Source organism: Mobula birostris, chromosome 2, assembly GCF_030028105.1.
Source record: "Mobula birostris isolate sMobBir1 chromosome 2, sMobBir1.hap1, whole genome shotgun sequence".
In the NCBI taxonomy this organism is placed as follows: domain Eukaryota; kingdom Metazoa; phylum Chordata; class Chondrichthyes; order Myliobatiformes; family Myliobatidae; genus Mobula; species Mobula birostris.
This window is the reverse complement of record NC_092371.1, coordinates 210,172,424-210,199,314: the sequence shown is the minus strand read 5'-3', so window position 1 is coordinate 210,199,314 and position 26,891 is coordinate 210,172,424. Positions and strand designations below refer to the sequence as shown.

At 41.2% G+C, this 26,891-nt stretch overlaps 1 protein-coding gene across 5 annotated transcripts in view; it reads left to right on the top strand.

Annotated features, from left to right (window-relative positions):
- Positions 1-3,337: 3,337 nt before the first annotated feature.
- The window catches only part of LOC140194035 (putative Polycomb group protein ASXL2), a 196,661-nt gene continuing 173,107 nt past the window's right edge, over positions 3,338-26,891 (top strand). For 2 of the 5 annotated variants that reach the window (XM_072251394.1, XM_072251392.1), the window contains exon 1: positions 3,338-3,477. In XM_072251394.1, the coding sequence (XP_072107495.1) occupies positions 3,421-3,477 (57 nt within the window). In that variant the 5' untranslated portion in view covers positions 3,338-3,420. The remainder of the gene's footprint in view (positions 3,478-26,891) is intronic. The other 3 variants (XM_072251395.1, XM_072251393.1, XM_072251398.1) reach the window with 2 other exon arrangements.

The window sequence follows — 26,891 nt, the reverse complement described above, 5'->3', positions numbered from 1 at the left end:
TAACGGATGCCTATAATATATTGTCCTTGTCACAATCCACTTAGACAGAATTTGCAGTCTGCAATGTGTCATTTGCCATTGACTATCAAAATGAATTTGTACTTGACAAGATGATACTGCTAAATTGAGCTTCTCAGTTACTCAAAATAAGTTTCCAATAGAAGGGCCAAATGCTTCTTGCTCTGCTTGGTTTATACTTATGACTATGAGGCTAAGTACAGCTTCAATGCCATATTGAAGTTTGTAGACAACACTGTTGTTGGCCAAGGGAGACTGAAAACGTGGCTGAGTAGTGCCACACCAACAACCTTTCACCCTACATCAGCAAAACCAAGAGCTGATTATTGACTGCAAGAGAAGGAAACCAGTCCTCATCAGGGGATCAGAGGTGGAGAGGATCAGCAACTTTGAATTCCTTGAGGTTATCATTTCAGAGGATTTGTCCTGGGTCCAGTACATGAGTTCCATTATAAAGCCCTCCCCACCACTGAATGCAGCTACAAGGAGAGCTGTCACAGGGAAGCAGCAACATTCATCAAGTCCTCCACCATCCAGGCCATGCTCTCTGCTTCACTGCTGATATCAGGAAGGGAGCCTCAGGACCCATACCAACACGTTCAGGAATAGTTATTACCCACAACCATCCATCTCTTGAGTTAGAGTAGACTTCAGTCACTCCAACAATGAACTGATTGAACAACCAGTGGACTCACTTTCAAAGACTTTACAATTTTTTCTTTATTATTTTGATTTCTGTTTGTATCTGCACAATTTGTGAACTTTTGCACATTGTTTGTCCTTTTTTGTGTGCAATTTTTCATTGATTATGTGTTTCTTGGCATTTACTATGAAAGTCCACAAAAAATGACTTGTAGGCTAGTATGTGGTGACATATATGCACTTTCATAATAAATTTATTTTGATTACTTTGAACTTTGACAAATTGGTAGCTATACAGCCTGCCTGTAAAATTTTGAAATTTTGACATACTTATCCAATATGTGTTCTTCATTTTGCAGCTTAAATATGGTTCATTGCTTGGAAGTATTGGAATTATGAGAAAAAGATGGAAGTAACTTGTGTACATTTCTGTCTCACTGGGCAAATTCCATCTGTGGGTCAGTAGACAGCTGTTCCTAATAAACCAGAAGGATGGTTGTCAAAACACACTCATTTTTATTTCAATATTTCAGTGGATGTAACATTATTAGAATTAAGTAAGGAGTGTAGTGGCTGTATAACAAACGACCCACACAAAACATACTTACCAGTGAAAAAAAACCTGCAGTGCAAACCTCAGTTTTGAAACTGCCAACGTGCATAAGAATATCTTCTGCTTGTGTAAAAACCGTCAGTGTGCATTCATGATTTAAGCTGCAAACACATTTTCATCTTTAAAAAAACTCTCAAGTACATAAACAAACTTAAATAAAAAAAGATACAGTAGTACAAATCTTCTACCAATTCATTGTTGGGACTAATGGAAATCCACATTTCCAGTGGCAGCATTTAGAGCAAGCTGGAGTTGTCATTATCTGTCTGGGCTGGCTGACTGTGGATGTCTCTGTCTGCTCTCACGGATTGCTCATTGATCTTCTGCAGACCTCCTGACCCTCAGTCTGGGAAGTCAGCCCACTGAATCTATGCCATTTTAAATTAGGCACAAGTGCAACAGTCTCCAACAGATGGAATAGAGGCCACCTGGTTCCAAGGGAAAGGTAAAACAACTCCATTTTTAATATTTACTAAAAATTACTTTCAATGTGTTAATTGATATATTCAGATTCAGAATTAGAATCAACAGCATATGTAATGAAATTTATTAACTTTGTGGCCGCAGTACAATGCAATACATGATAATTGAGAGAAAAAGATTGTGAATTACAGTAAATATACACATAGTTATATATAAATAATTAAGTAATGCAAAAAGAGGAAATAAAAAATGTGTTCAATGTACATTCAGTAATCTGATGGCAGAGGGGAAGAAGCTGTTCCTGAGTGTGTACCTCCTTCCCGATTGTAGCAATGAGAAGAGGGCATGTCCTGTGTGGTGGGGGTCCTTTATGCCGTATGGTCACTTTTCTGAGGCACTGCTCCTGGATTCTGGAGGCTGGTGCCAGAGATGACTAATTTTACTACTCTCTGCAGTTTATTTCGATCCTGCACAGTAGCCCTCTCCATGGTGCAGTTATGTGTAGATATGTTTTTCAATTAGCATAAGTTTTTGTTTCAAATCTCTTGACGGTTACTGCACATTTGAAAATATCAAAGAGCAGCCGCATGGCCTGTGAGTTAGGGTTGGAGCCTCTCCATCGGTCAATGGTCCTGTGGCTTTCAGCAAAATTCTGCACACAGTGAGCCACAGTGCAGGAATCCAGTATAATGTGCGTCTGTAACAGATAACTTTAATGAAAATAATATGGTAGGTGTTCTGTTGACTAAGATTATTTCCATTAACGTTGTCTATTACCTATCCTCTGGAGTTCTCAAAAATGTGTACAGAGGGATGTCACCACAAATTCGCAGTATACAGACATGAAAAGAAATGCTTGTTTATTTCCAAGGCGGAACACTTAACCAAAATACATGGCGACGCCTTTGGCTTCAACTCCAGACTGCACTTTACAGTCAATGTCATTTATATACCAATCAACATATGCTGACAGACCTTGCGTGTGGTAGAGGGCGGGAACGGGTGCGGATTTATGTGTGCACGATTACTGACTCGGCCGGTTGGCCTCTAGTTGTTTTTCCAGCAGCTGCCCCAGGCTTTACCCGCGTCCAAAAAAAAAGAAGAAAATTTGCACCTAATTTCCAACAATCAGCAGCTGCACACCGCGCCTCCCGCCAGTCCCGACCGACCCCCACCCGCTCACTGCGGCTGCATTCCTCAGTGCGGTGTCATCCCTCTGAGGCGACTTCCTGTTTTACTGTAGCTGTACACGACGCCCCGAAGCTCCCCTGTAGGATCATGTGAAACGGTGCGCCGAAACTTGGAACGGAAAACCCAACATACCTGCTAATCTTTTCCCCACACAAAAAAATGTCTATCTGTAAAAGAGGGGACGTGACGGACGCTGGGCGCGGGGGTCAGAGGGCTGCCCCGGGGTGTACGTGAGTGAGAGAGTGAGTGATGTTATTTCCTGCCTTACTGTACATGACGTGTTCGCACTCCGGCCGTGTGTCTGGGCGGTCTCCGCATCATGTGAGGCTGTTGTACAGTAAGCCAGCAGCAACATGGCAGCGGCGTTCGCACACTGAGAGCCTGGGCGGGCTGTCACTCAGCGACCAAACACAGCGCTCGCGCTCCATTACTCAGCCCCCCCCCACCTCCTCCTCCTCCTCCCCTCCTCTCTCTGCCTCCTTCCTCCACTTGCAAAGTCTCTATAACCTTCAGCAAGTGTCAGCCTTTCCGACATGAAGGAGAAACAGAAGAAAAAGAAAGGACGAACCTGGGCGGAGGCAGCACGAACGGTAAAAACGACAGCAATAATTGCAGCGTCAGTTTGTCCTTCTGCCTTATTTTTCTTTGACAAAAGGGAATTTGAAACTTTGCGTGTGAATGCGTGGGCGAGCGTGAGTGTATGTGTATGAGTTCATGACCTACTACTGCAATCATTTACTGTCAGGGCCTCCTGTAGGCCGGGGAATTATTTCTTTTAAATTAATCGACTGTGCATGTCCAGGCTAATGGTCCAGCCACCCAGTTGGGAGTTGTCAGTTGGAAGTTCACCCTTTTTTTATGTTTTGGAAACACCTTGTGCAATATTCATTCTGGGAAATAAAATGCTAACCCGGTACACACAGTAATGGACCAGGCAATTAAGAGCTGTTGATGGCTTTCATTTGCAAGATAGTCTTTTTGTAAACTTTTTTGAAAAAATTAGGCATTTATACGATTTCTCCACTAATGCACCAGGTGAACGTGCAAACTCGATGTGTTTATGTGGGTGACATAAATGGTTTGATTGAACCAGTAATCCTGTTTTGCTTTGCACAAGTAATAATACACTAGTAATGTTATTGACATGATTGTATGAGGTTGACATCTAATGCTGTTAAAAAGTTGAGATACATGAAACAGATAAACAGGGAAGGATCTTTGAGATATTTTAACATTTCAGTCCTCTGCACTATGGTTGCCTGAAATGATACACATGCTTAAATACATTTTAAGAATTGAGGATATAATTATTTAAAAAAAACTAATCCTTGTGGCTCCATGTTCGTGGATCCTTCTGTCATTACATGCGGAAATTACGACTGATGTTGGCCTTCTGGGAAAACCAGGATTAGAGTTCCAGGGTAATTGGATGTGTGTGTGGTGAAGTATTTCAGTCTCATTTTGAAGTAGTGCATTCTGGCTTTTTAAATCTTCATTATATTTTCTGTTTTTGTGAGGTACATCAATGCAAACTGCCAATGCTCTGATTGCATATCCTTGCCAGTACTGGCAGTAATGTTTAATTGCAACACAATTTTACATGGGCATTTTATATTATAAGCATGAATATAGAAATTAATAGTAGAATTGGAAGTACATGAATGTCCAAAGATTTTCAAAGCATGGTTCTAGTCATACTTTGTATATTTGCATTGTTGTATTACTAGTCCATAGTGCTGAGAATTGCACTGTATAAAGTTTGAGCTAAAACTTAATCAGATAATAAGGTAACAATACTCTGCCCCTCATGAGCAGTGGGAAGTTGCACCTATTGCAGAGCTGCAGTACACTTTGCAGCAATCAAACTGAACCAATCACAACCCACAATTCCAATTTGATGCCTCGTCAGGCATCTTCCTGCAGATTCCAGGAAATGGAATAATGGAGGGTTTGTGAACTTGCTCTGGAGCTGGAGCTGTGGAATTAAGACCTAAATATCATGTTAATAATGAGAATTTGCTACTTTGTTGTATGTACGGTAAAATGGGCTATGGATTGAAGTCTAGTTATTGAGCTGTGTGATATTTTTCAATACTTTGAGTAAGATCATCCACTGCATTTCTTCTGCATTTGAAACTTCACCATTAGTATATGTGGCATGCTCTAAATTTACTGTAATTTTTGTTTGGCTTAACTAGAATTTTTGGAGATGATCTTACATGGTTTCTGACTGGATCTGCAGAATAATCTATATCCCACTTTGAACACTGGTATTATTAAGGATTCCAAAAAGTTATACTTTCTGTGAGCTTTCTTGAACAGAGTGGGAGAAAATTTGGACATACACATGATTCATTTTTCGGCAGCTTTGCGCTAAATTCTGTAGCATATTGAATATTGAAATTAGATTAACTGACTTCTGTAGCACTGATTAAATGTGGCTTTGCTGATGGAAATGTGCCTTGAATGGAACGCGAATTGGAATGATGTTCAATCCATTACTATCAATATGGATACCTAGCAATAGGATAAAAGAAAGCTGGAATGGAGAGGCTTACGTGTTTGTCTGTGTTCAAATGGGCTTTACAATGATTATCTTAGAATTAACAAATAAACTTGGAATACCATAGTCACTAAATGTTTTTATGTCATGGATAAAGGGAAATGCACAGGAGGGATTTAAAAAAAGACCAACAAATCTTAGCCAAGAATTTTATTGAAGATAAACATGTATTACATTCAGTTTGAAACTGATAGATATTTTTTGGTGTCAGTACATCTGTAGCAGGTGTTAATAAGAATTTATAAATGGAGGGAGTGAAAACGGATGAACGATTCTTCATATTGTTTTGCACCCTCAAACTTGTGATGCTTCATATTGCTCATTGTTGTAGTCAGAACACTTTACGTTTATGTAGTCATACCTCTTCAGCTCAACATTGTTATTTCCTTGCCCCAAGGAAGCAAACATAAAGGGGTAATTAAAAATTGAGAATCATTTGCAATTTTTCCAAGACAAAATTGATTTATTGCATATGTTTAAGAATTTTTATACCTTGTTGGTTCAGTTGACGTAGCTTAGCTGAAGTAATCTGCTTCTCAACAAGCAGCTCTGAAATTGGAGATTGATATTGTTGTCTTGTTGATGCAAACCCAAATCACAGATTATTCCTTTGACAGGCACAGCACAAAGCTCATGAGTTGAGTTTGGCAAAGTAGTGCACTATGCCTGAGCAACATCAGTGTGCAGTCAGCAAGAGTTTCATGGTCTACTGATTGCAGATTCACGTTAATTGTCATATAGCTCCATTTCACTCGGTAGCTCTTGACCATGTGAATTGTGTACTCTGCAGGTGATCTATTTCCCCTTTGACCCAGCTTTGTTGTCTTAGTGCTCTCATTGACCCCATTGCTATGGGTTAGGAGTTGCCCCTACACGTGCCTTGCATGTGGCCATAGCTGTAGTGCTGTCTTCCCATGTTGCTGTGAGAAAGCTGGTGAATTTTGATGGTGGTGTGTGCATGAAGGAGGTATCTGTGACCCTGTGTGCAACAACTCTCCTGATGTTTTGATGCAGAGACTGTAGACATTTGTGGACTTGGGAAGCTATTGATGATTCTGTAGCTGTCATTCAGCACTTGTCAATTGTTTTTGTTTGACAGAGCATTCCCAACAGGGCAGGTGTACGTACGCTACAGGGTGAGAGCACCGTTTCCAAACATGGATGGCCTTCCATTTGAAGTTGTTTGTTGTAATAATGACAAACACCCATTAGAGAGGATTATATGGATCATTGGATTTGCTGGACTAAACTGGAACCCCTGCTCTTAAGTTAACTCTGTATCATCTTGATAGATAGTGTGTTACAGCAATAGCAGCATTGCTGACCAAGCATTGTATTTGTTCACTATCAGATAGCCAACAGCAGATCCAGAAATGAAATGGACAAAATCTTCAGTCATAAAAGCTTTTTGCCATAAAATTCAGACTCACTGTCATCATAAAGAGCTGTATTTATTTCATGTCAGTATTAACTTACCATTATCTATTGAGTAATGTATTGCTCAGTGAAATATGGTTCTGCGGATTAGCTTTGAATTTGCCACTCTTGTTCTCTGATTCTACAGTTGGTAGGTGAGATGAGTCAGCTCACGGTAGTTATCTATTTAGCATTACAGTGCAGTAGTCCCTTCTGGCCCTTCAAGCAACGCAACCCCAGTAACCCCTGACAAACCTGATCAAACCTAACCTCATCATGGGACAATACACAATTACCAATTTACCTCCCTGTCTTTGCACTGTAAACCCACGCATTCCACAGGGAGGATGTACAGAGACTCCTTACAGAACAGTGCTGGAATTGAACCCTGAACTTGAGAACACCCCCCCCGCCCCACCGAGATGTTGTAGTGTCACGCTAATTGCTATGTTGCCGTGGGGCCTACATGATCTAGTCCTTTTCGAGTTGCAAAAGCAGTAGCTGGATTACTTGCCACCTTTCACTTTTCTCATGAGAACACAGCCAATTTACATATAACTCAAAACTTGTAATCATTCTATTGAATCTGTCTCCATTGTTTCAGAGGGCTATGTAGTATCTCAACTACAAGAACATTGGTAATTTGCAGATGGTTAATTGCATAAGCAAATCAGATCAATATTGTCTCTGGCATACATTTTCACCATCTGGTTAGCTTCATTTATTGTTGTAGGACATTGTAATAGTTTTGATTATCATCAAGATTTCTTGTACATAGATAAATGTTTGTGATTTTTGATAGTCCTTTTGTTTCCCTTTCCCTTGGACCATTCTTGACCAAAGATTTCAGCTTTCTGACTTGTATGATTGACTGCATCTTCTGTTGGTGTCAGTTGTAGATACTATTGTATGAAGAAGCAGAGCCAAATCGATGCACTGTTTGTGGGAGGGCTTTGTTTAGCTTTTCCATTTATTTTTGAAAACTGTAAACCCCGCTGTATTTTGTTAGCATTTCATTTTTAATTTCCACCCCAATCTTGTTTTCATTCTTCATTTTCCTGTCTTTTCCTTGACTCTGTCTCCAGTTGCTTTATTGATATACACTTCTGTTTTTATCTTTTAATTTCCTTTCCAGTGTCTTGCTCCATTGATCTGTTGCAAAGTCTGGCAATCATTTCATCATACTACCTCTCAGTATTTGTTTTTCTTATCACTTCCTCCTCTCTAAGTTGACTTCAATGTTCATCCTTCACTTGTTAGTTTTCAAATTCCAGGCCTGAGCCACTGATCTGTCTTTGCATTTAATAAGTTAATTGATGCACATTCCCAGTATTTTCTGTTTTCATTTTTTTGGGTAAATGCTTTCCTGATCTGATTATGTTACACAAGAATTAGCACTGAAGTAATTCAAAGCAGCACATATTTGTTAAGAAGCGATGAACGAAAAAGGTTGAATAATGTCTTTATTAGAGTCCTCTTTTGCATAGTAAATGGAAGATTTTATACTTTTTAAAAATGTAAGTGTATAATACAATGATTCTCTATTTTGTGTCCCAAGTTAAAAGATACAAAGGCACCAGGAGAGGATGCAGCGCAGATGGTAGTTGATTGATCACCAATGGCAATTTAACAGTGCATCTGATATTCTTGTCAAAAAGGTTTTTATACCTTTTTCAATCTTATCTCTGTGAGCAGCTGGCCCTATGCAGGCCGGCACACCGTTTATTGCTTGTATTCAGAATCTAGTGGGCATAATTGCTCATGGGAAGTTATCTGGCTGCTGTGCATTGTTGGAAATGTCATTATCCTTGTGCACATCCTAATTGAGAGATTAAAAATGGTAACAATTATTCTCAGCAAGACCCAACTTTCCTATCCAATTGTTAGCACTGTCCTGCCAGTAGAATTTTATTGCTAATGACAGAGAGCTAGTTTGCAAATTGACCAAGGCTGGGAAGGAGGAATATCTAGTGATACTTTAAGAAGAGATGGGCAAAGTAAAATGAATAACAGAAGGTGGGGGGGGGGGGGTTAGTCCTGATAACAATGTTTGGGATAAATGCGGTAAAGAGGAGAGGCCTTAGCTCCGAAAAGAAAGAAAAGGAACCATTTCAGACCAGGCTGAGAACTCGTGTGGGGTACTACATGGGAAAACTATGTTGGGAGTTGTATCATTCTGTTCACCCGTCCCACAAAAGAAAAGATAACATGGGGAATAATGTCATCAGGAAAAGAAGGGTGCCTGTAACAAGGATTATGTGGGAACTTTCCATTGCACTAAGGAAACCAAATTATTAGCCATAGTGCCCTGACTGAATTTTCTCAATATGAAAGAGGTTATTTCTTAGAACATGATGTTGTGGACCCAATGAGGGAACAAGCTGTCTTTGGTATCCTATTGTCCAATGAGAGAACATGAATTGGTGATTTGTTGGTGAAGAGAACTTCAGCCATGAAGGGAGTTGTAGAATTTAGGGGTTAATTTAGGAAAGTGGGGGTGAGATAAAAGGTTGCTCATAACCTTACTGAATGGCAGACCAGGCACAATGGGTTGAATAAACTATTTTTTGCTTCTGTTTCTCCTGCCATGATAAGAATTGTTTCGCAGAGACTCCTGGCTATCTGTTCTGACTTTGAAATTGCCTTTATAATGTCTGTCACTTGTTACTGGTTGGGAAACTGGTAAGTTGGAATGACAAATCATTATGGCAAAAGCACAGTGAAGTTAGTAATTTTATGTGGTTGCAAGCTAATTTGTACTGCATCTGAATTACTGCTTGATTCACAAATTCCACTTCAATTAAATTATGATCAGAATTCTTTTTATTCGTGTTGAATTGTATTTTCCTCTATCAGAGCACTCCATTCTACCACCTCCATTACTGTGAACTTCTTTTGGGAGGGTTCTCGATACTTGTGCTTCACTGTGAGCCAGTGTGCTAAAAGGTGACAGTGTTGTCAGATATATCAAGGTTGCCGATCACGTTAGAGGCCTTGCAGAATTTAACAGACACTATGTCAGTCTGACTGGGGGAGACCAACAATCACTGTCATTTTATTGATGACATCTGACAACAGGGATGACTGAAGAGCTTCCAGACATTTAGGAATGCCACACAAAACTGCAAAGACCGTGAGAATAGTATTAAGTTCTAAGAAAAGCAGCGAGGCCAGTCTCCAAGGTTTTGATGTTGAAGAGAAAGTCAGCAAAGGAGAACTATAGAGAGTAACAGTTTTTTTAATTATTTGGGAGCCATCATAGGTAACAGTTAAAAGGAAGTCATGACCAGAAAACAAACAGCTAATCTGGGTAAATTGCCATCATGCACTCAAAGCTGCTGCCTACTGTACTCATCTCAACCCTTGTGGCCGTGACGCAGAATTTCTTGACAAATAGATAGATAGTTAAGGCAATTGAAATCGTTGCAACCTGTGAACCTTGACAGACTTGGCTTGATAAAGGATAGTGCAATGGTTTGGGCATTTTGCAAAAAGCCCAAACGTTTTTGTCCATACCAAAATCCAGAGTGTTGTAGAGGACAGAAACATTGTAAACCCCAGAAGAGCTGGAAGCTGTTGCAAGGTCCTTGACCTAAAACACTCACTTTGTTTCTTTCCCTGCAACTGCATTTTTTTTCTTTTTAGAGAACTTCTATGAAGGTCTAGATGTGTGTTCAACAGATAGTGCGCAGAACTAGCCAACAGGACAGATTGGAGAAAGTGATTGCAGTGAGCTCATGTTTGAATATGGTTAGCTTTCTTTTGCTGTCTTTTGTCCATTGTTGTTGTTGTTGTTCCTTTTCACGCCTTATGGTGCATCAGGCAGCAATTTTGCCATTTCCTTCGCACTTAACTGTTTTTCACGAGGCCAAATTGCTAGCTCGATGCTCAACCCTGCACAGATGGAAAGTGTCCAAGGAGCCAGCTAGATTCAAACTCGGGACCATTTGCCTCAGAAGTCCAGTGCAACACCAGCCAGCTATTTTGTCCATTGATCTTACTTCAATTTCAAGCCACGTATAGTCAAAGATGCTTAAAATAAATAATAAAATATTTCTCCTATTTTTTCTTAAGACTGGCAATGATAGAAAGCAAATGTGAAAATGCCTGTCATGTTTAAAGTTCAAAGTGAGTTTATTGTCAAAGTACATTTATGTCACCATATACAACTCTGAGATTTGTTTCTTGTGGGCATACTCAGTAAATCCAAGAAACATAATATTGGTGAAAGACTGCCCCCATCAGGATGGATGAACAACCAATGTACAAAAGGCAACAAGCTGCAAATACAAAATAAAAAAAGAAATACAATAATAAATAAGTAAGCAATGAACATCAAGAACATGAGATGAAGAGTCCTTGAAAGTGAGTCCGCAGGCTTTGGGAACAGTTCAGTGATGGTGCGAGTGAAGTTAACTGAAGTTAAACCCACTGGCTCAAGAACCTGATGGTTGGGGGGTAATAACTGTTCCTGAACCTGGTGGCGTGAGTCCTAAGGCTCCTGTACCACCTTTCTGATGGCGGCAGCGGAAAGAGAGCATGGCCTGGCTGATGGAGTCCATGATGAAGGGTACTACTTTCCTACGACAGCACCCCGTGTCGATGTGCTCAGTGGTGGGGAAGGCTTTAGTTGTGATGGACTGGCGATATCCACTACTTTATGTGGGATTTTCAGTTCAAGGTCATTGGTGTTTCCACTCTAGGCCATGGTGCAACCAGTCAGTATTCTCTCCACCACACATCTATAGGTGTTGGTCAAAGTTTCAATATTATGCTGAATCTTTGCAAACTTCGAAGGAAGTAGAGGCACTACAGTGGTTTCTTTGTACGTAATTGCACATGGGCTGGGCCCAGGACAGATCCTCTGGAATGATAACACTGAGGAATTTAAAGTTACTGAACTCTCCGCCTCTGATTCCCCCAATGAGGACTGACTCACTGACCTGTAGTTTCCTCCACCGGAAGTCAATAATCAGCACCTCGGTCTTGCTGGCATTGAGTGAGACGTGGTTGTTGTGGCATCCCAGAGCCAGATTTTCAATCTCCCTCCTCTGTGCTGATTTGATTCAGCCAGTGACAGTGGTCTTGGCAGCAAACTTGTATGTGGCATTGGCACTGTGCCTTAGCCTCACAGGCATAAGTATAAACTAGTAAAGCAGGAGAGAAATACGCAGCCTTGTAGTGTACCTGTGCTGATGGAGATTGTGGAGGAGATGTTGTTGCAAATCTGAACTGACAAGTGCGGAAAATAACGATCCAATCGCACAAGGAGGTATTGAGGCCAAGATCTTGAAGCTTATTATTAGTTTTGAGGGGATGATAGTATTGAAAGCAAAGCTGTAGTTGATCAAGTGCATTCTGAAGTATGCATCTTTGCTGTCCAGATGTTCCAGGGTTGAGTGAAGAGGCCAATGAAATGGCATCTGGTGTGCATCTGTTGTGTTGGTAGGTAAACCGGAGCGGATCCAAGCTGCTTCTCAGGCAGTTGATATATTTCGTTACCAGCCTCACTTTATCCCAGTGGATGTAAGTGCCACTGGACGATAATCATTGAGGCAGGTTACCACGTTCTTCTTGGGCACCGGTATAATTTAAGGCTGCTTGAACCGGGTGGGTATCTCACATTGCTGAAGTGAGAGGTTAAAGATATTGGTGAACACTCCAGCCAATTGGTCAGCACAGATCCTTGGTACTTGCCTAGGTATGCTATCAGGGTCTGATGCCTTCCGTGGGTTCACCCTTCTAAAGGATGCTCTCATGTTGGACTCAGAGGCTGAGTTCACATGGTCATCGGGGGCTGTGGGAATTCATGAAGGTTCTTCATATTTTGACAGTCAAAGCGAGCATGGAAGGCATTGAGCTCAACTGGGAGCAAAGCCTTGTTATCATCCATGTTACACACACAAAATGCTGGTGAATGCAGCAGGCCAGGCAGCATCTATAGCAAGAGATGCTGCCTGGCCTGCTGTGTTCACCAGCATTTTGTGTGTGTTGCTTGAAATTCCAGCATCTGCAGATTTCCTTGTGTTTGCGTTATCATCCATGTTTCTTGGTTTCACTTTGTAAGAGGTAATAGCATTCAAACCCTTCCACAGCTGTCGAGCATCCTTCAGTGATCACACCTTTATACTTTCAGTGATTGGACTTTTCCCATGTGTTCTCTAGTTAGATATATTAGCTCTGGATTGTTCTTTATCCTTCTGCATACAGCATGGGAACAAGCCATTTGTCCTATCAATTCCTCAATTCGTATTAATTTATTATTGTAACGTATTAAAAATAGTGAAAATCTTGTCTTGCATATAGATCATATAGATCAATTCATTGTAATAGTGCACTGAGGTTGTACAAGGTACAATAAGAGTGCAGAATAAAGTGTTACAGTTATGGTAATATAGTGTATATAGTGCATAAAGTGTTACAGTTGTGGTATGTAGTGTTATATAGAGCATAAAGTGTTACAGTTATGGTATGTAGTGTATACAGTGTTAGTTATGGTATGTAGTGTATGTAGTGAATAAAGTGTTACAGTTATCGTATGTAGTGTTACAGTTATGGTATATAGTGTTACAGTTATGATATATAGGCATTGCAAGTAGACAATAAGGTGCAAGGTCATCTGAGGTAGATGGTGAGATGAAGATGGTTCCTTATCATACTAGGGAACCATTCAATATTCTTTTAACAGCGGGACCCTTGAGCCTGGTGGTATGTGCTCTCAGGCCTTTGTATTTTCTCCCTGATTCATGAAGAGACAGTGACTGGGTGAGTGGGGTCTTTGATTTTGTTGGCCGTCTGACCAAGACAGCGAGAAATATGGACAGCAGGCTGGTTTATGTGACCTGCTGAACCGTGTCCACATCTCTTTGTGATTTCTTATGGTTATGGGGAGAGAATTTGCTGTACCAAATCATGGTACATCCAGATAGACTGCTTTCTATGGTGCACTTCTTAAAAGTTGGTGAAGGAAATAGGGACATAAGCTTCTTGAAGAAATAAATGTGCCGGTGATCTTTCTTGGCCGTGGTGTCAATGTGATTGGACCAGAACATTCCCTGGTGCTGTTCACTTGTAAGAACTTGAAGCTCTTAAACCCCTTGGACTTCATAATCATTGATGTAAACAGGAGCGTGTACATCACCCTTCTTGAAATCTTTGACCAGCACACTTCTGTTTTGCTGACATTGAGGTCAGGGTTGTTGTGATGATGCAATGTCAGTAGGCTCTCTGTTTCCTTTCTTTACTTTGACCCATTGTTACTTGAGATACGGACTCCATGGTGATAATCATCTGTAAATTTGTAGATGGAGCTTGAGCAAAATCTGGACACGGTGTCATGAGTATGTAGGGAGTAGAGTAAGGGGTCTGATGACGCAGCCTTGTGAAGCATCAGTGTTGAGGATAATCAAGGTGGGGGGGTTGCTGTTTATTTTTATTGATTATAGGCAGGAAGTCAACAATCCAATTGTAAAAGGAGGTGTTGAATCTCAGGTCCAGGAACTGGCAGATGAATTTGCTTGGAATATTTGTATTCAACCACCATGTACTCTAGTTATCCACTAATTTCATATTTTAATACTCCCCACATTCCCAGCCGCTGCCCACAGGTTCTGCTACCACTCGCCTGAACTCCAGGGGCAATTTACAATGGTCGCTTAATTTACCAAGCTGCATGATATGGGATTAACCAAGCTGCATGTTTTTGGGATATTGGAGTAAACCAGAACAGCTGGAAGAATCTATCCTTAATGCTCCAGAGATGTTTATTTTTTCTTCGGCACTGTAATATTCACTTAGATTATAATAGCCATCCTCTGACATTCTGTTTTAAATGGCGCTCATTGTTCCTGTATACCTTTCCAGCTAGAAATGTTAACGATCTGTTCTCATTATCAATTTTGCAGCATGGCTGTTTGAACCTACAACTCATTCAACCTTATCACCACACCTAACACAGCCGAAAACACTCTTCAGATTTGAATCTGTTAATAATCTAGTGTCCTGTGCTGATCCTGCTTTTTATAACTGGGTCGGCTCCTGTCCCACATGGAACTCTTCTCCAGCTCTTTGAACTTTGACTTCTTGCATTTGTTTGTTCCTTCAGTGCTGCTGCTTTCTCGTTGGGGTTTGATGACTCTTTCTATGAATTCCCTTTACCTTGGCACTAGGAAGGCAGTTTGGATTTGGAAACCATCAGTGCCGGCAGAACTGTCTCTAGCCCTGACAATCAAATCCCCATTATATTAAAACTGTTAATATGCCGCCTGGGATTGGTACTGGACGCTCATTTTCCTTGGACAGTTGGATGTTATACTACTTAAATCTCCGAAACATGTTTATTTTGTTCAACTGTTCTACAGGAGAGTAGAATAATTAAGTTTCTATTGGGTGAGTTTAGAGGGAGCATAAGAAGTCAAAGAAGGCATGGCAACAGCTCTAGTTCTTTAGGACATTTGGTACGTCACTAAAGTCTTTTGCCAATTTCTATAAATATACTGAGCATTCTGACTGGTTGCATCTCAGCCTGATGAGGAGCCTGCACTGTGCAGGATTGCAAAAGGTTGTAGTCTCAGTCAGATCCATCACTGGTACAACTGTCCTGGCCATTGAGAACATCGTCCAGATGAGGTGCCTCAAGAAGGTGGTATCCATCATTAAAGACCCTCACCTCCAGCACATACCTTCTTCATGTTACTAGCGTTGGGGGGAAGGTGGAAGTCCCACACTCAACATTTTAGGATCAGCTTCTCTCCCCCACCCGTCATCAGATTTTTGAACAGTTCATGAACACTACCTTGCTATTCCTCTTTATTTCTCAGGTTCAGGTTTGTTTATTTATCCCATGTACATCAAAACCTACAATGAAATGAGTCATTTACATTAACAACTGGCACAACCTCAGGATGTGCTGGGGCAGCCTGCAAGTGTCACCACACATTCTGGCGCCAACATAGCATGCTCACAGTGCTTGCCAAAATGACGTAGAAAACACCAAAACTAAACAAGGCACAACAAGCAACAAAACAACAACAGCAAAACAGGCCCCTTTCCTCCCTCCCTCCTACCCACACAATGGGTCAGTCCCCAGGACAAGCCTCTGGGCCTCCAATCTCCCGACTTGGGCCATCGGGCTTTGACTTCCGTTTGACCTTCTGTCTTCGATATTGATCCCTGGGCCGGGACCCTGAACTCCAGGCTCACTGACTCCCTGGCCCTCGTGCCTCCTGCTTGTACAGACATCGAATCCTGGGAGCCACGAACATGGTACATCTGAAGTCGATGGATGTCCTTCGTCACATGCTCATTTTGCAGGCCTTCTGGTGCGGGAGGCCTACGTTCCAGATATTGTTCGTCCTCTGTCCCTGTTGCTGGCCTTTGAGGGTGAAGCAGAGGTCTGGACTCCAGATCTAGCAATTTTTGTGTCTTATGCTATATCGTTGCTACAAAAGAACACATATCATGACATATGTTTGCGATAATAATTCTGATTCTAATTTAGAAGGGACCTGGGCCCCCAGAGTGCAAGAGGAAGAATGGGAATTAGCACCACTGAGCCAGATACCAAGTTACAGGATTTCTGAACACTTATTGGAATTTTAATGAACAGATGAATTTGTACAATGTTATAATTGGCTCTTATGTCAGGCTCAGGCCTCTGACCTGGCTGTGACCACAATGTTTACTTTGGGTTTATAATCCTTCCTCATTTTTTTTTTAACTGAAGCAATACAGAAATGGTTGACAGATAAGTTGCAGTGTTTTTGGGCAAACCAGAAATCAGCTTTACCTTTCTTTAAGGCTTTTCACTTTTATACACAGCACTTGATGCTGTTGGGTTGGAGCTTCAGGGAAAGAACGGCATATGAGTGTTGTAAAGGTACCAACTGATATAATCTTCAGCAGAATTTGAACAGTACTGTGACTGAGCCAAAAGTTTTCACATCGTTAATGATTTAAACAAAAACAAGGATGATGGTGTACTCACTATCAGTAGTGGCTCAGTTGACTGCCGTCTGGCCTCCTGCCTCTTAGTCATAGTATGGAAACATGCCCTTTGGTCCACTGAGTCTACTGACGTCAAACACATATTTACACAAATCGCACATTCATCCCGTTTTAAAACAAAATCTCTCTGCATTGTCATTAACTCTTACCCTCCCCAGATTCTTTCACTCCCTAAAGATCTGGGGGCATTTGCAGTGCCCAGCTAAGCTACTAATCTGTGTATCTTTGGGATGTGAGAGGAAACTGGAGTGCCTGGAGAGAACGCAGACAGAGCCCAAGATCAGGATTGAATCCTGGTCTCTGGGGTCGTGAGGCAGCAGCTATTCCAGCCAAGCTTTTGAAAAGTTGCGGTAGGTTCAGGACGCACTTCAGAGATAAAAGCAGAAAAATCTGGATTAACAACAACACTGCACTACCTAGATTTTATAGTTGATAAATACAAATGATCCTCCAGATGCTGGAAATCCAGAGCAGCACACACAAAATGCTGGAGGAACTCAGCAGGTCAGGTCCGTCAAACAGCCCTAAACTGAGGCCTCGTCTACTCGACTAGGAAGAGTTGAGCAATCCCTTGGCAGGAAGAAAATTAAAATTTGTAATTGGTTGGTTAATTGGTATAGACCTTAGTTAATTATGGATGTTAGCACTTTGTTAGAATTAGTTAATAGTATAAATTTGTACTACAAACTCAAAACATGCTGGATCACAGAATTGTAGATGAGAGGACATCAAGCTATAACATTTTCAAGCTATTTTGGCTAAATCATCCTCACTTTATGTACTGAACATCTGGAAGTACAGGATTTTTGGGAAAAAAATAATTCACAGTTACTTTGTAACAGTTACTTTGCTTTCTGTTCACTGTTCCCTGTTAATCTATTTCATAATTCTATCACCAGCTCAGAAAAAATAACAGCCGTGTTACCTAATTCTTCCCAATTTTCCTTTCTTTGAATCTTTTAGCAAGTAGAAGAAATTAGCTGAGAACAAATTTTCTTCACTTGTAGCAACAAGTGAAGAAACTTGGAGAAATTCAGCAAGTCAGGTGCCATCTGGGGAGGGGAATAAACAATCGGCATTTTGCGCCAAGACCCTTCATCAGGAGGATCTCCACACTTTGTTTTTCCACACTTGTAAATTTTTTAAACATTTGTAATCTTTGTTATTTAAAAGGTATTAGTGAGTTGGAGCGTGGCCAAGTGGTTAAGGCATCAGTCTAGTGATCTGAAGGTTGCTAGTTCGAGCCTTGGCTGAGGCGGCGTGTGTGTCCTTGAGCAAGGCACTTAACCACACATTGCTCTGCGACGACACCGGTGCCAAGCTCTATGGGCCCTTCCCTTGGACAACATCGGTGGCATGGAGAGGGGAGACTTGCAGCATGGGCAACTGCTGGTCTTCCATACAACCTTGCCCAGGCATGCGCCCTGGAAACTTTCCAAGGCGCAAATCCATGGTCTCATGAGACTAACGGATGCCTATATAAAAAATAAATAAGTGAGTTCGAGCACTTCATGTTGTGTAGATCTGAAATTTGGGCTTCAGCTTTGTAGCTGACTTCTTTGCCTCATATTCATACAGAGAATAAATCTAAATGCAACATAATTGGTGAATCACCAGGAGCAGACTCACTTGGAAATTGCCTGTTCCTAAACTTGTAAATCACACTTGAACGCCAGCACCTTATTCTGTTTCCTCACGACTTGGAATCTCTGAAGTTAATTTGATACCTAGATCTTGTAGTTGATAAATACAAATGATTTTCCAGATGCTGGAAATCCAGAGCAGCACACACAAAATGCTGTAGGAAATCCAGAGCAGCACACAAAGTGCTGGAGGAACTCAGCAGGTCAGGAAGCATCTCTGGAAATGAATAAATAGCCACTATTTCTGGCCGAGACCCTTCATCAGTATTGCAAAGGAAGAGGGAGAAAAAGCCAGAACAAGAAGGTGTGGGGGAGGGGTGCAGTAGGTGAAAGATGGAAAAGTCAAAGGGCTGGTATCTGATAGGAGAGAAGCGTGGACCATTGGAGAAAGGGAAGGAGGAGGAGCACTTAGGGGGAGGTTGATGGGAAGATGAGGAGAAGAAAATGGGTAAGGAGGCCAGAGTGGGGAATTGTGGAAGAGAGAGGGGGAAAGTTTCCCAGAGTTGGAGAGATCATTGTTCATACCATTTCACCTCTCTCAAATGTCTTGTGTCTGCATACAAATGTGCACTGCATTTGAATGCGTATGAGCTACAGGATTGAACTTAATGCAATAAGTAGCAAATTGCATTTTGACTAATTTAAATTTTCCTATGCGTACCTGTTAATTTTGATGTGAATTCTGTTTGTGTGACTGAGCCAGTGTAATTTTGTAGATTGGCAAAATACATCAGCTTCTTAAAGGTCCCATGGCAGCTGTGGAAAGCCATCATACTAATTTAAGGTATTACCATAGAAGCTGTGACTAGCATGTAAAAGTGACACAGATACCAACTGTTCACACTTGTGTCGTTGTTTTGGAGAGTTTTAATTTATATTTCAGTCTTGTTCAAATTCCTGAAGCAATAAAAACAAAATTAATTGAGGCCAAAAGTGCTAATTGGAATATAATGCCAGTGTCAGCAAGAATTCTGAATTGTGTTTGGACTGATGTTGAGAAGATTCAGAGGTTTGTCTGTACACATTATCCGAGAGTAAGATTGAAATCCCACAATGCTGCGAAGTGATGAGATTTTTGGATAGCAGGTTGTGTTAGAACCACACAGTCTACACTTGGATCAGAAGTTGAATACATTCTCGTTTCAATTGTTGAAGGACAAGGTGTGCAGCCTCAGAATAAACATAAGATATTTGCAGTGTGAATACCGGCATAAGCACCGGCCTGATGGGCCACAAGGCTCGTGACAGACTTTAACTAATTTGCAGAGTGAGGGCACGGCTTTGAGGAAACATTGGAAAAATTGGTTTATTTATTGTCTAAACAGGACAAATAAATTTCTCTTGGGGATCATTCCTTCAGATCATAAACAGGACCCTCGCAAGGTGTTAGGCCCTGTTGGTGTACTTGGTAGGGCACTGAAAACCTGTGCCAACCAACTGATGGGAGTGTTCAAGGACGCCTTCAGTCTCACTGCTGCAGTCGGAGGTTTCCACCTGCTTCAGGAGGGCAATGACCACACCAGGTCCAAGAAGAGCAGGGTAAGCTGCCTTAATGACTATTGCTCAGTGGCACTCACATCTACTCGAGGTTGGTCATGGTTAGAATCGACACGTGCCTAAGCAGGGGTACAGACCCGCTACAATTTGCCTGTCACCACGATAGGTCTACGGCAAATGCAATCTCACTGGCCCTCTGCTCAGTTTTGGATCACCTGGACAGTAACAATACCTATGTCAGGCAGCTGCTTGTTGACTATGGCTCAGCATTCAACACAATCATACCCTCAGTTCCAATCAACAAGCTCCAAAACCTGGGCCTCTGCAACTGTATCCTTGACTTCCTCATCGTGAGACCACAGTCATTGAGAATCAGAAATAACTCCTCCTCGCTGACAATCAGCTTTGGCATACCTCAAGGGTGCATGCGTAGCCTGCTGCTGTACTGTCTCTACACTCATAATTATGTAGCTTGGGACAGCTCCAACACCATCTATAGAATTGCCAATGAGTCCAGAACAAGCTGCCAGTGCAAATGGTGCGTTCAACATTTGATAGAAGTTTGGACAGGTACATGGATGGTAGGGGTATGGAGAGCTACGGTGCAGGTATAAATCGATGGGGATAGTGTGGCACGGCCAAGATGGGCCAAAGGGCCTGTTTCTGTCTGTACTTTTCTATGACTCTATTGTTGGCAGAATTTCAGATGGTGATGAGGAGGTGTACTTGGAGTGAAAACAGATCAGCTGGTTAAGTGGTGTCACAGCAACAACCTTGCACTCAATGACAGTAAGACCAAGGAATTAATTGTTGGCTTCAGGAAAGGGAAGTCAAGGGAACACATAGCCCATCCTCATCGAGGAATCAGAAGTGGGAAGAGTGAGCAGCTTCAAATTCCTGGGTGTCAGCATCTCTGAGGATCTGTCCTGGGCCCAACATATTGATGCATTTACAAAGAAAGCACAGCAACGACTATATTTCTTTAAGAGTTTGAGGGGATGTGATAGGTTACCAAAGACACTCGCAATTTCTACAGAAGTACTGTGGAGATGGTGGGCACGTGGCCAAGTGGTTAAGGCATTTGACTAGCGACCTGAAGGTCATGAGTTCGAGCCCCAGCCGAGGCAGCGTGTTGTGTCCTTGAGCAAGGCACTTAACCACACAGTGCCCTGCCACGACACTGGTGCCAAGCTGTATTAGCCCTTGCCCTTCCCTTGGACAACATCAGTGTCGTGGAGAGGGGAGACTTGCAGCATGGGCAACTGCTGGTCTTCCTTACAACCTTGCCCAGGCCTGCGCCCTGGAGAGTGAAGACTTTCCAGGCGCAGATCCATGGTCTCACAAGACTAATGGATGCTCTTAACTGTGGAGAGCATTCTAACTGGTTGCATCACCGTCGGGTATGAAGAAGCCACTGCACAGGATCGGAAAAAGCCGCAGGAACTTGTGAACTCAGCCATTTCCAACATGGGCATCACCCACTTCAGCATCCAGGATTTCTACAAAAGGCGATCCCTCAGAAAGGTGGCATTCATCATTAAGGACCCCCATCACCCAGGACATGTCCTCTTCTCATTGCTACCATTAAGAAGGTGATACACACACTCAATGTTTCATGAGCAGCTTCCTCCTCTCTGCCATCAGATTTCTGAATGGACAATGAACCCATTGAACCAATGAACCAAACTACCTCACTATTTTTTTCCTTTCTTTTTGTACTACTTATTTAATTTAACGGTTTTTTTATATACATCTTATTGTAATTTATAGTTTTTACGTCTAGGTATTGCAATGTACTGCTGCCGCAAAACACCAAATTTCACAGCATATGCCAGTGATATTAAACCTGACTCTGATTCTGAAAGCTATCGTAAAACATACTCTTACAACATCTTAATGGATATTGAGCATTATTTGACAAAAGAATAAACATGATTGTGCTCTATTAAAATAATTTGGAGATACTGAACAGATTTTTGGAAATGGGACATGTGAGTGGATTGGAGCTGGGGGTTTTGTATGTTATTTCTGGATTGAAGAGTTGGAGTAAGGGTAATCTGACTTTTCCTTAACTTTATTATGAACTTAAAGCTGTATGGTAGTTCATTTAAACTTAGTTTCTTATTGAACATTCCCTTGTGCTGCCTTCCAACTGGAGCTAATTTACTCTTCGGTCCTTCCAATGCTCATTCACAGCCTGTTTGAGATGAGCGTCACAAACTATCTTGCAAAGATGTTTCTTCAAATCCAGATTTGGAAATTAAACACCAGTGGCAACTCTTTGTACAAAAAGTTATAATGGTTACGCTAATGAATTTTCTCATTCTGACAAAGGGTCTTTGCCATGGATGTGAATATTTATATTCTCTTTCTGAGTTTGTAAACAGGTCTTCAATGTATTTCACACAACTTTGAGTTTTGTTTTGGATATTTCTTTGACATTCGTGTTTCAGTTTTTACCTGTGCTGAATGACATGGTCATTAGTGTTTGAGTTCCTGAGTACACTTGCCCTGTGTTAACACGAACTGTACGGGCCTTTCATCACACACAATTGTGGTCAAGGAACGAAATGAATTGAGGAAATGTATGGAAAATCTGTGTTTGTGGTAATACATACAAAAATGGGCTAGGAATGCCATAAAAAAACATTTTAGGTTTTGATATTACTGACAAAATAGGCCTTTTGCAGATGTTGAATGCCAGGACATGAGTTGGGTATTGCAACCTTACTTGTCAAAAAGAAGCAAAACAGGAAATGGAAAATTCTACATTTGCTTGGGCTAATATCTTGGGAAGGAAATGCTTTGAATGCACTTTACTGAATGCAATTAAGGTTCATCCAAAGAGCATTAACTGGAATGGTTAGAGTGGCTTTGCCAACAAATATTCATGGCTCATTAAGCTTCTGGAATTCTTTTGTGTAAGTAACTGAAAGAGAACTGTACAGTGAATATAATTGATTTGGGTACTCGGGGTATATTTGATCATATTTCATGTGAAGATTTTAGAGAAGAAATTAATGACATTTTCCAACTGAACAGAGAATGTGAATGTACAATAAAGGCACAATTAGATGTGATTTTAAAAGTAACTACAAGTTGTACAAAATGCAACAGACTGAGGAATCATTAATGTATGGGTGAAACAAATTATTGTAATTTGAAGCAAGAGCAGATATGAATTAACAGTTTAAAAAATGTGCTTTGAGACTTCAGGAACATATGAAAGTGTTGTTACCTTCAGCAGTGTTGAAGTGTATTCTGTAATTATCTTTTTACATTTACTTTCCTTTTTATCTCACACCCACCCTCAGAGCAACTGGTTTATAGACAGAGTCTGGAGTATAGAATGACAAAGGTGTATTTCAGATGAATGAAACTTATAGTTCAAATCAGAGCTCGAAACTTTGAGTATGGCTGGAAAGCTTAAAGGTCCATTTTCACAGAGTTCAGCAGAGCAATGCAGTTGGGGAGGGGGAGGTGGACGCCCATCCAAGTTGAATATTTAGTAAAACTTGTCTTTTTCAAATCAGTGTGTTGACGTTTGAATATAAATTTGCTACAACCAGTGGATCCCAGATACTGGAATTACTTAGTTTTTCTGTTGTTCGTTCATTATACACTGTGTTGAATGATGTAGGTGATCATGGCCTTTCCATGACCATGATTGTTCTTGGGAATTTTTTCTACAGAACTGGTTTGCCATTGCCTTCTGAACAGTGTCTTTACAAGATGAGTGACCTCAGCCATGAACAATACTCTTCAGAGATCTTCTGCCTGGCATCAGTGGTCGCATAATCAGGATTTGTGATATGCATGAGCTGTTCACATGGCCATTCACTACCTGCTCCCATACATTCATGTGACCCTGATCCGGGGTGGGGAAGGGCTAAGCAGGTGCTACACCTTTCCCAAGGGTGACCTACAGGCTAGCAGAGGGAAAGAGTGCCTTTCACCTTGTTTTGTAGCGATGTATCTCCACTCCACAACTTATTTTTCGAAATTTGCTTAAAATGGGGATCTTTCCTTCTCCCACTCCCTGTATGACTTATCCACTTAAACTCCCCCTAGTTCTAATAGTTACTTTGACTATGGAATGATTGTTGGTGCCAGAGAGGGTGGCTTGAGTATCTCAGAAACAGCTGTTCTGGAATTTTCACACACTACAGAACAGAGAACAGTGCGAAAAACAAAAAAAAATCCAGTGAGCTTCAGTTCCGTGGGCAAAAATGCCTTGTTATTGAGAGAGGTCGGGAGAAGAGCCAGATTTAAGCTGACAGGAAGGGAACAGTAACTCAAATAACCATGCGTTACAACAGTCATGTACAGAAGAGCATTTCTGAACGCACAACACATCAAACCTTCAACGTGCATGGGCTACGGCAGCAGGAGACCACACCAGGTTCCACTCCTATGGCTACTTTATCGGGTACATTCCTGTATATGACAAGCCACCAGGGGCACTGCACTGATCCCCATGGTGCACTGCTGGTCAAAGAGCGGTCAATCCATTACCATCATCTAACTCCTTCCAGCTAGACAATTTTGTATCCAATTGAACAGCTCACTCAGGATCCTATGTGATCTCTCCTTCTGGACAACCCTATCATGGGGACCTAGTGGAAGGCCCTGCTTAAGCCCTGTCTTCTTTAATCCTCATGGTCACTCCTTCAAAAAGAGAACTCAAGTCAAATTTGTGAGACACGAGAAGTATGGTTACTTTCAAGATCAGAGTGACAGCAGGAAACAAGCACCAATGCTAGTTGTCGGTGCAGCAGTGCGAAGCAAACAGGGGAACCCGGGCAGTATTGAAACAAAGAATGCTCTATATAGCTTACAAAACGTCAGGTACAGCTGGTTTTCCATAGCAACATCCTTTATCTGCCGTGAGTTAAAAAGAATTTTTTCAAGGTAATACAGAGGAGCTTATCAGCTAAGTAGGGGGGGCTGAAATGTGTTGACTGTTGGAACAGCACTTCCAGGACATTTTCTGGGAGACGGGAGGTAAGTCGTAAGATTTGCTACGCAAAGTCATTTTGGTAGCAGTGTCTTGTCAGAGGAGTCATGAAGATGAGACGTTGGACAGAAGAAAAGTGATCAAGGTATGTGGAATTTAATTTATAGGCATTGCAAGAAGCTGGAAATAAATGGTTTACGATTATTGATTGTGAATATGGGTCAAGAGAGGAAGGAAGAAACAATTATCATGGAATTAGGCATCGACCCAGAGTGTAGCAACTGGTTGAAAACAAACTAAAAGTTGCTGAGAGACTAAGTGAGGGAGTAGTGCACTGTATGATGCACTTTCAAGTCAAAAATGTACCTTTAATCTTCTATTACAAACCAACAATAAATCATTCGACTCTCCATAATTCAAGTAAAACAAAAATGGGGGAGATAAGCGTAATTGGATCATATTCAAAGACAAAAAATATGTGCTCCTTACTCACCCCCTCTCTATGCCGCTATGCAGGTGAATAAGTGACCATATTTATTTCTCTCCATGTGAGAAATTACCTTAACCCAGAGTGAGGATACTCAACACAAATACAACACAGACAGTCAATAAATAGATACATGGCTCTGACAAAGGGGTCAAATAAATGACTGGTTTAAAGTTCAGGATTGATTTCAGAGTACTTGTACTGACGTGTGGAATACCGTACAGTGTTGATTGGCAACCTGCAGTTTTGAAGAAGGCTGTATCTCAAAACTATAGGTTTTCAACCCAAGGATGATTAAAACTTGCTGCTGCATTTATTTTGTTGAATAGTTACTCATAATTGTGGACTTATGAATTTTTCTTTAACTTGTATATCTCATTGGCATTTTATTAACAGTTTTAGCATTCATTTTCAAGATAACAATATTATTAATATCCATTTAGATGGGATGTTTGAGACCCCACAGTCATCTAAAACCAAGTGAGACAACATTTTCTTTCATGTGGTTTTTAGAAGTTCTATGACAAGCTAGGTATTATGTTGTGCTTCAGCTGAGCTTTGTTTCACCAGTGGAATGCCCCTCTCTCAAGGAGCGCATATTGGCTGATGAAAGGAGGGGGATGGTGGTGAATGAGGAAGTAGAAGCTTGTACTGGAAGAACAGAGCTGCAGCAGGTATGGATGACCGAAACCCTCCCTGGTTGCTAATCCTCCAAGATTATTTCGGATATGATGAAATTAAGGATAAATCCTTTGATTTAGCTGCTCATCAAAGAAAATATCGAGCAATGCATATCAAGGAAGTGTTTTCTCTAGTACATTTGGGAAATTGGAGAAGTGTTTGAAAAGGATCCTTGGCTGCATATGGCTGCCGCATGTGTGGGACAGGGTGAACACTCAGGAAGGTTCATATCACAGTTTGCAAATGTATATCCTGTCTGTATTATCATGGCATTTGTAAAATTGATGACCACATTATGGGTGAGGTTATTGATCTTACAGTACCTGGAGATAAATCTGGTGACACGGCTATTAGCTAGGCTTTTAAGCAACCAGGCTGTTGGTTATATTGCAAGAAATACATATTATATCACAAATAAAAATTAAATTGTGGTCTCCAGTCAATATATTGCTTTTATTTTAGCCTTTAGATCATAGGCTACTGATGTTGTATGTGGACTGGTTTCTTAAGCCCACTGTGGAAGACCGTATACATACCTATCCTCCTTGTGTTTCAGTTTTTGGCTTTGTCTTGTATGACCTGGTGTCCATTATTGTGAACTGTGAATCATTGAGTGGCAGTTTACAACTTGAGAGCCAGATATACTGATTAACAAAGAAAGGGGGTCTGTCAGATGCCTGGCAGTTCCTGCAACTCAGCAAAAATAGCTGAAGGGTATTTAATTTCTACTCGTGTCCTGGTTTTTCCTGCTGCAA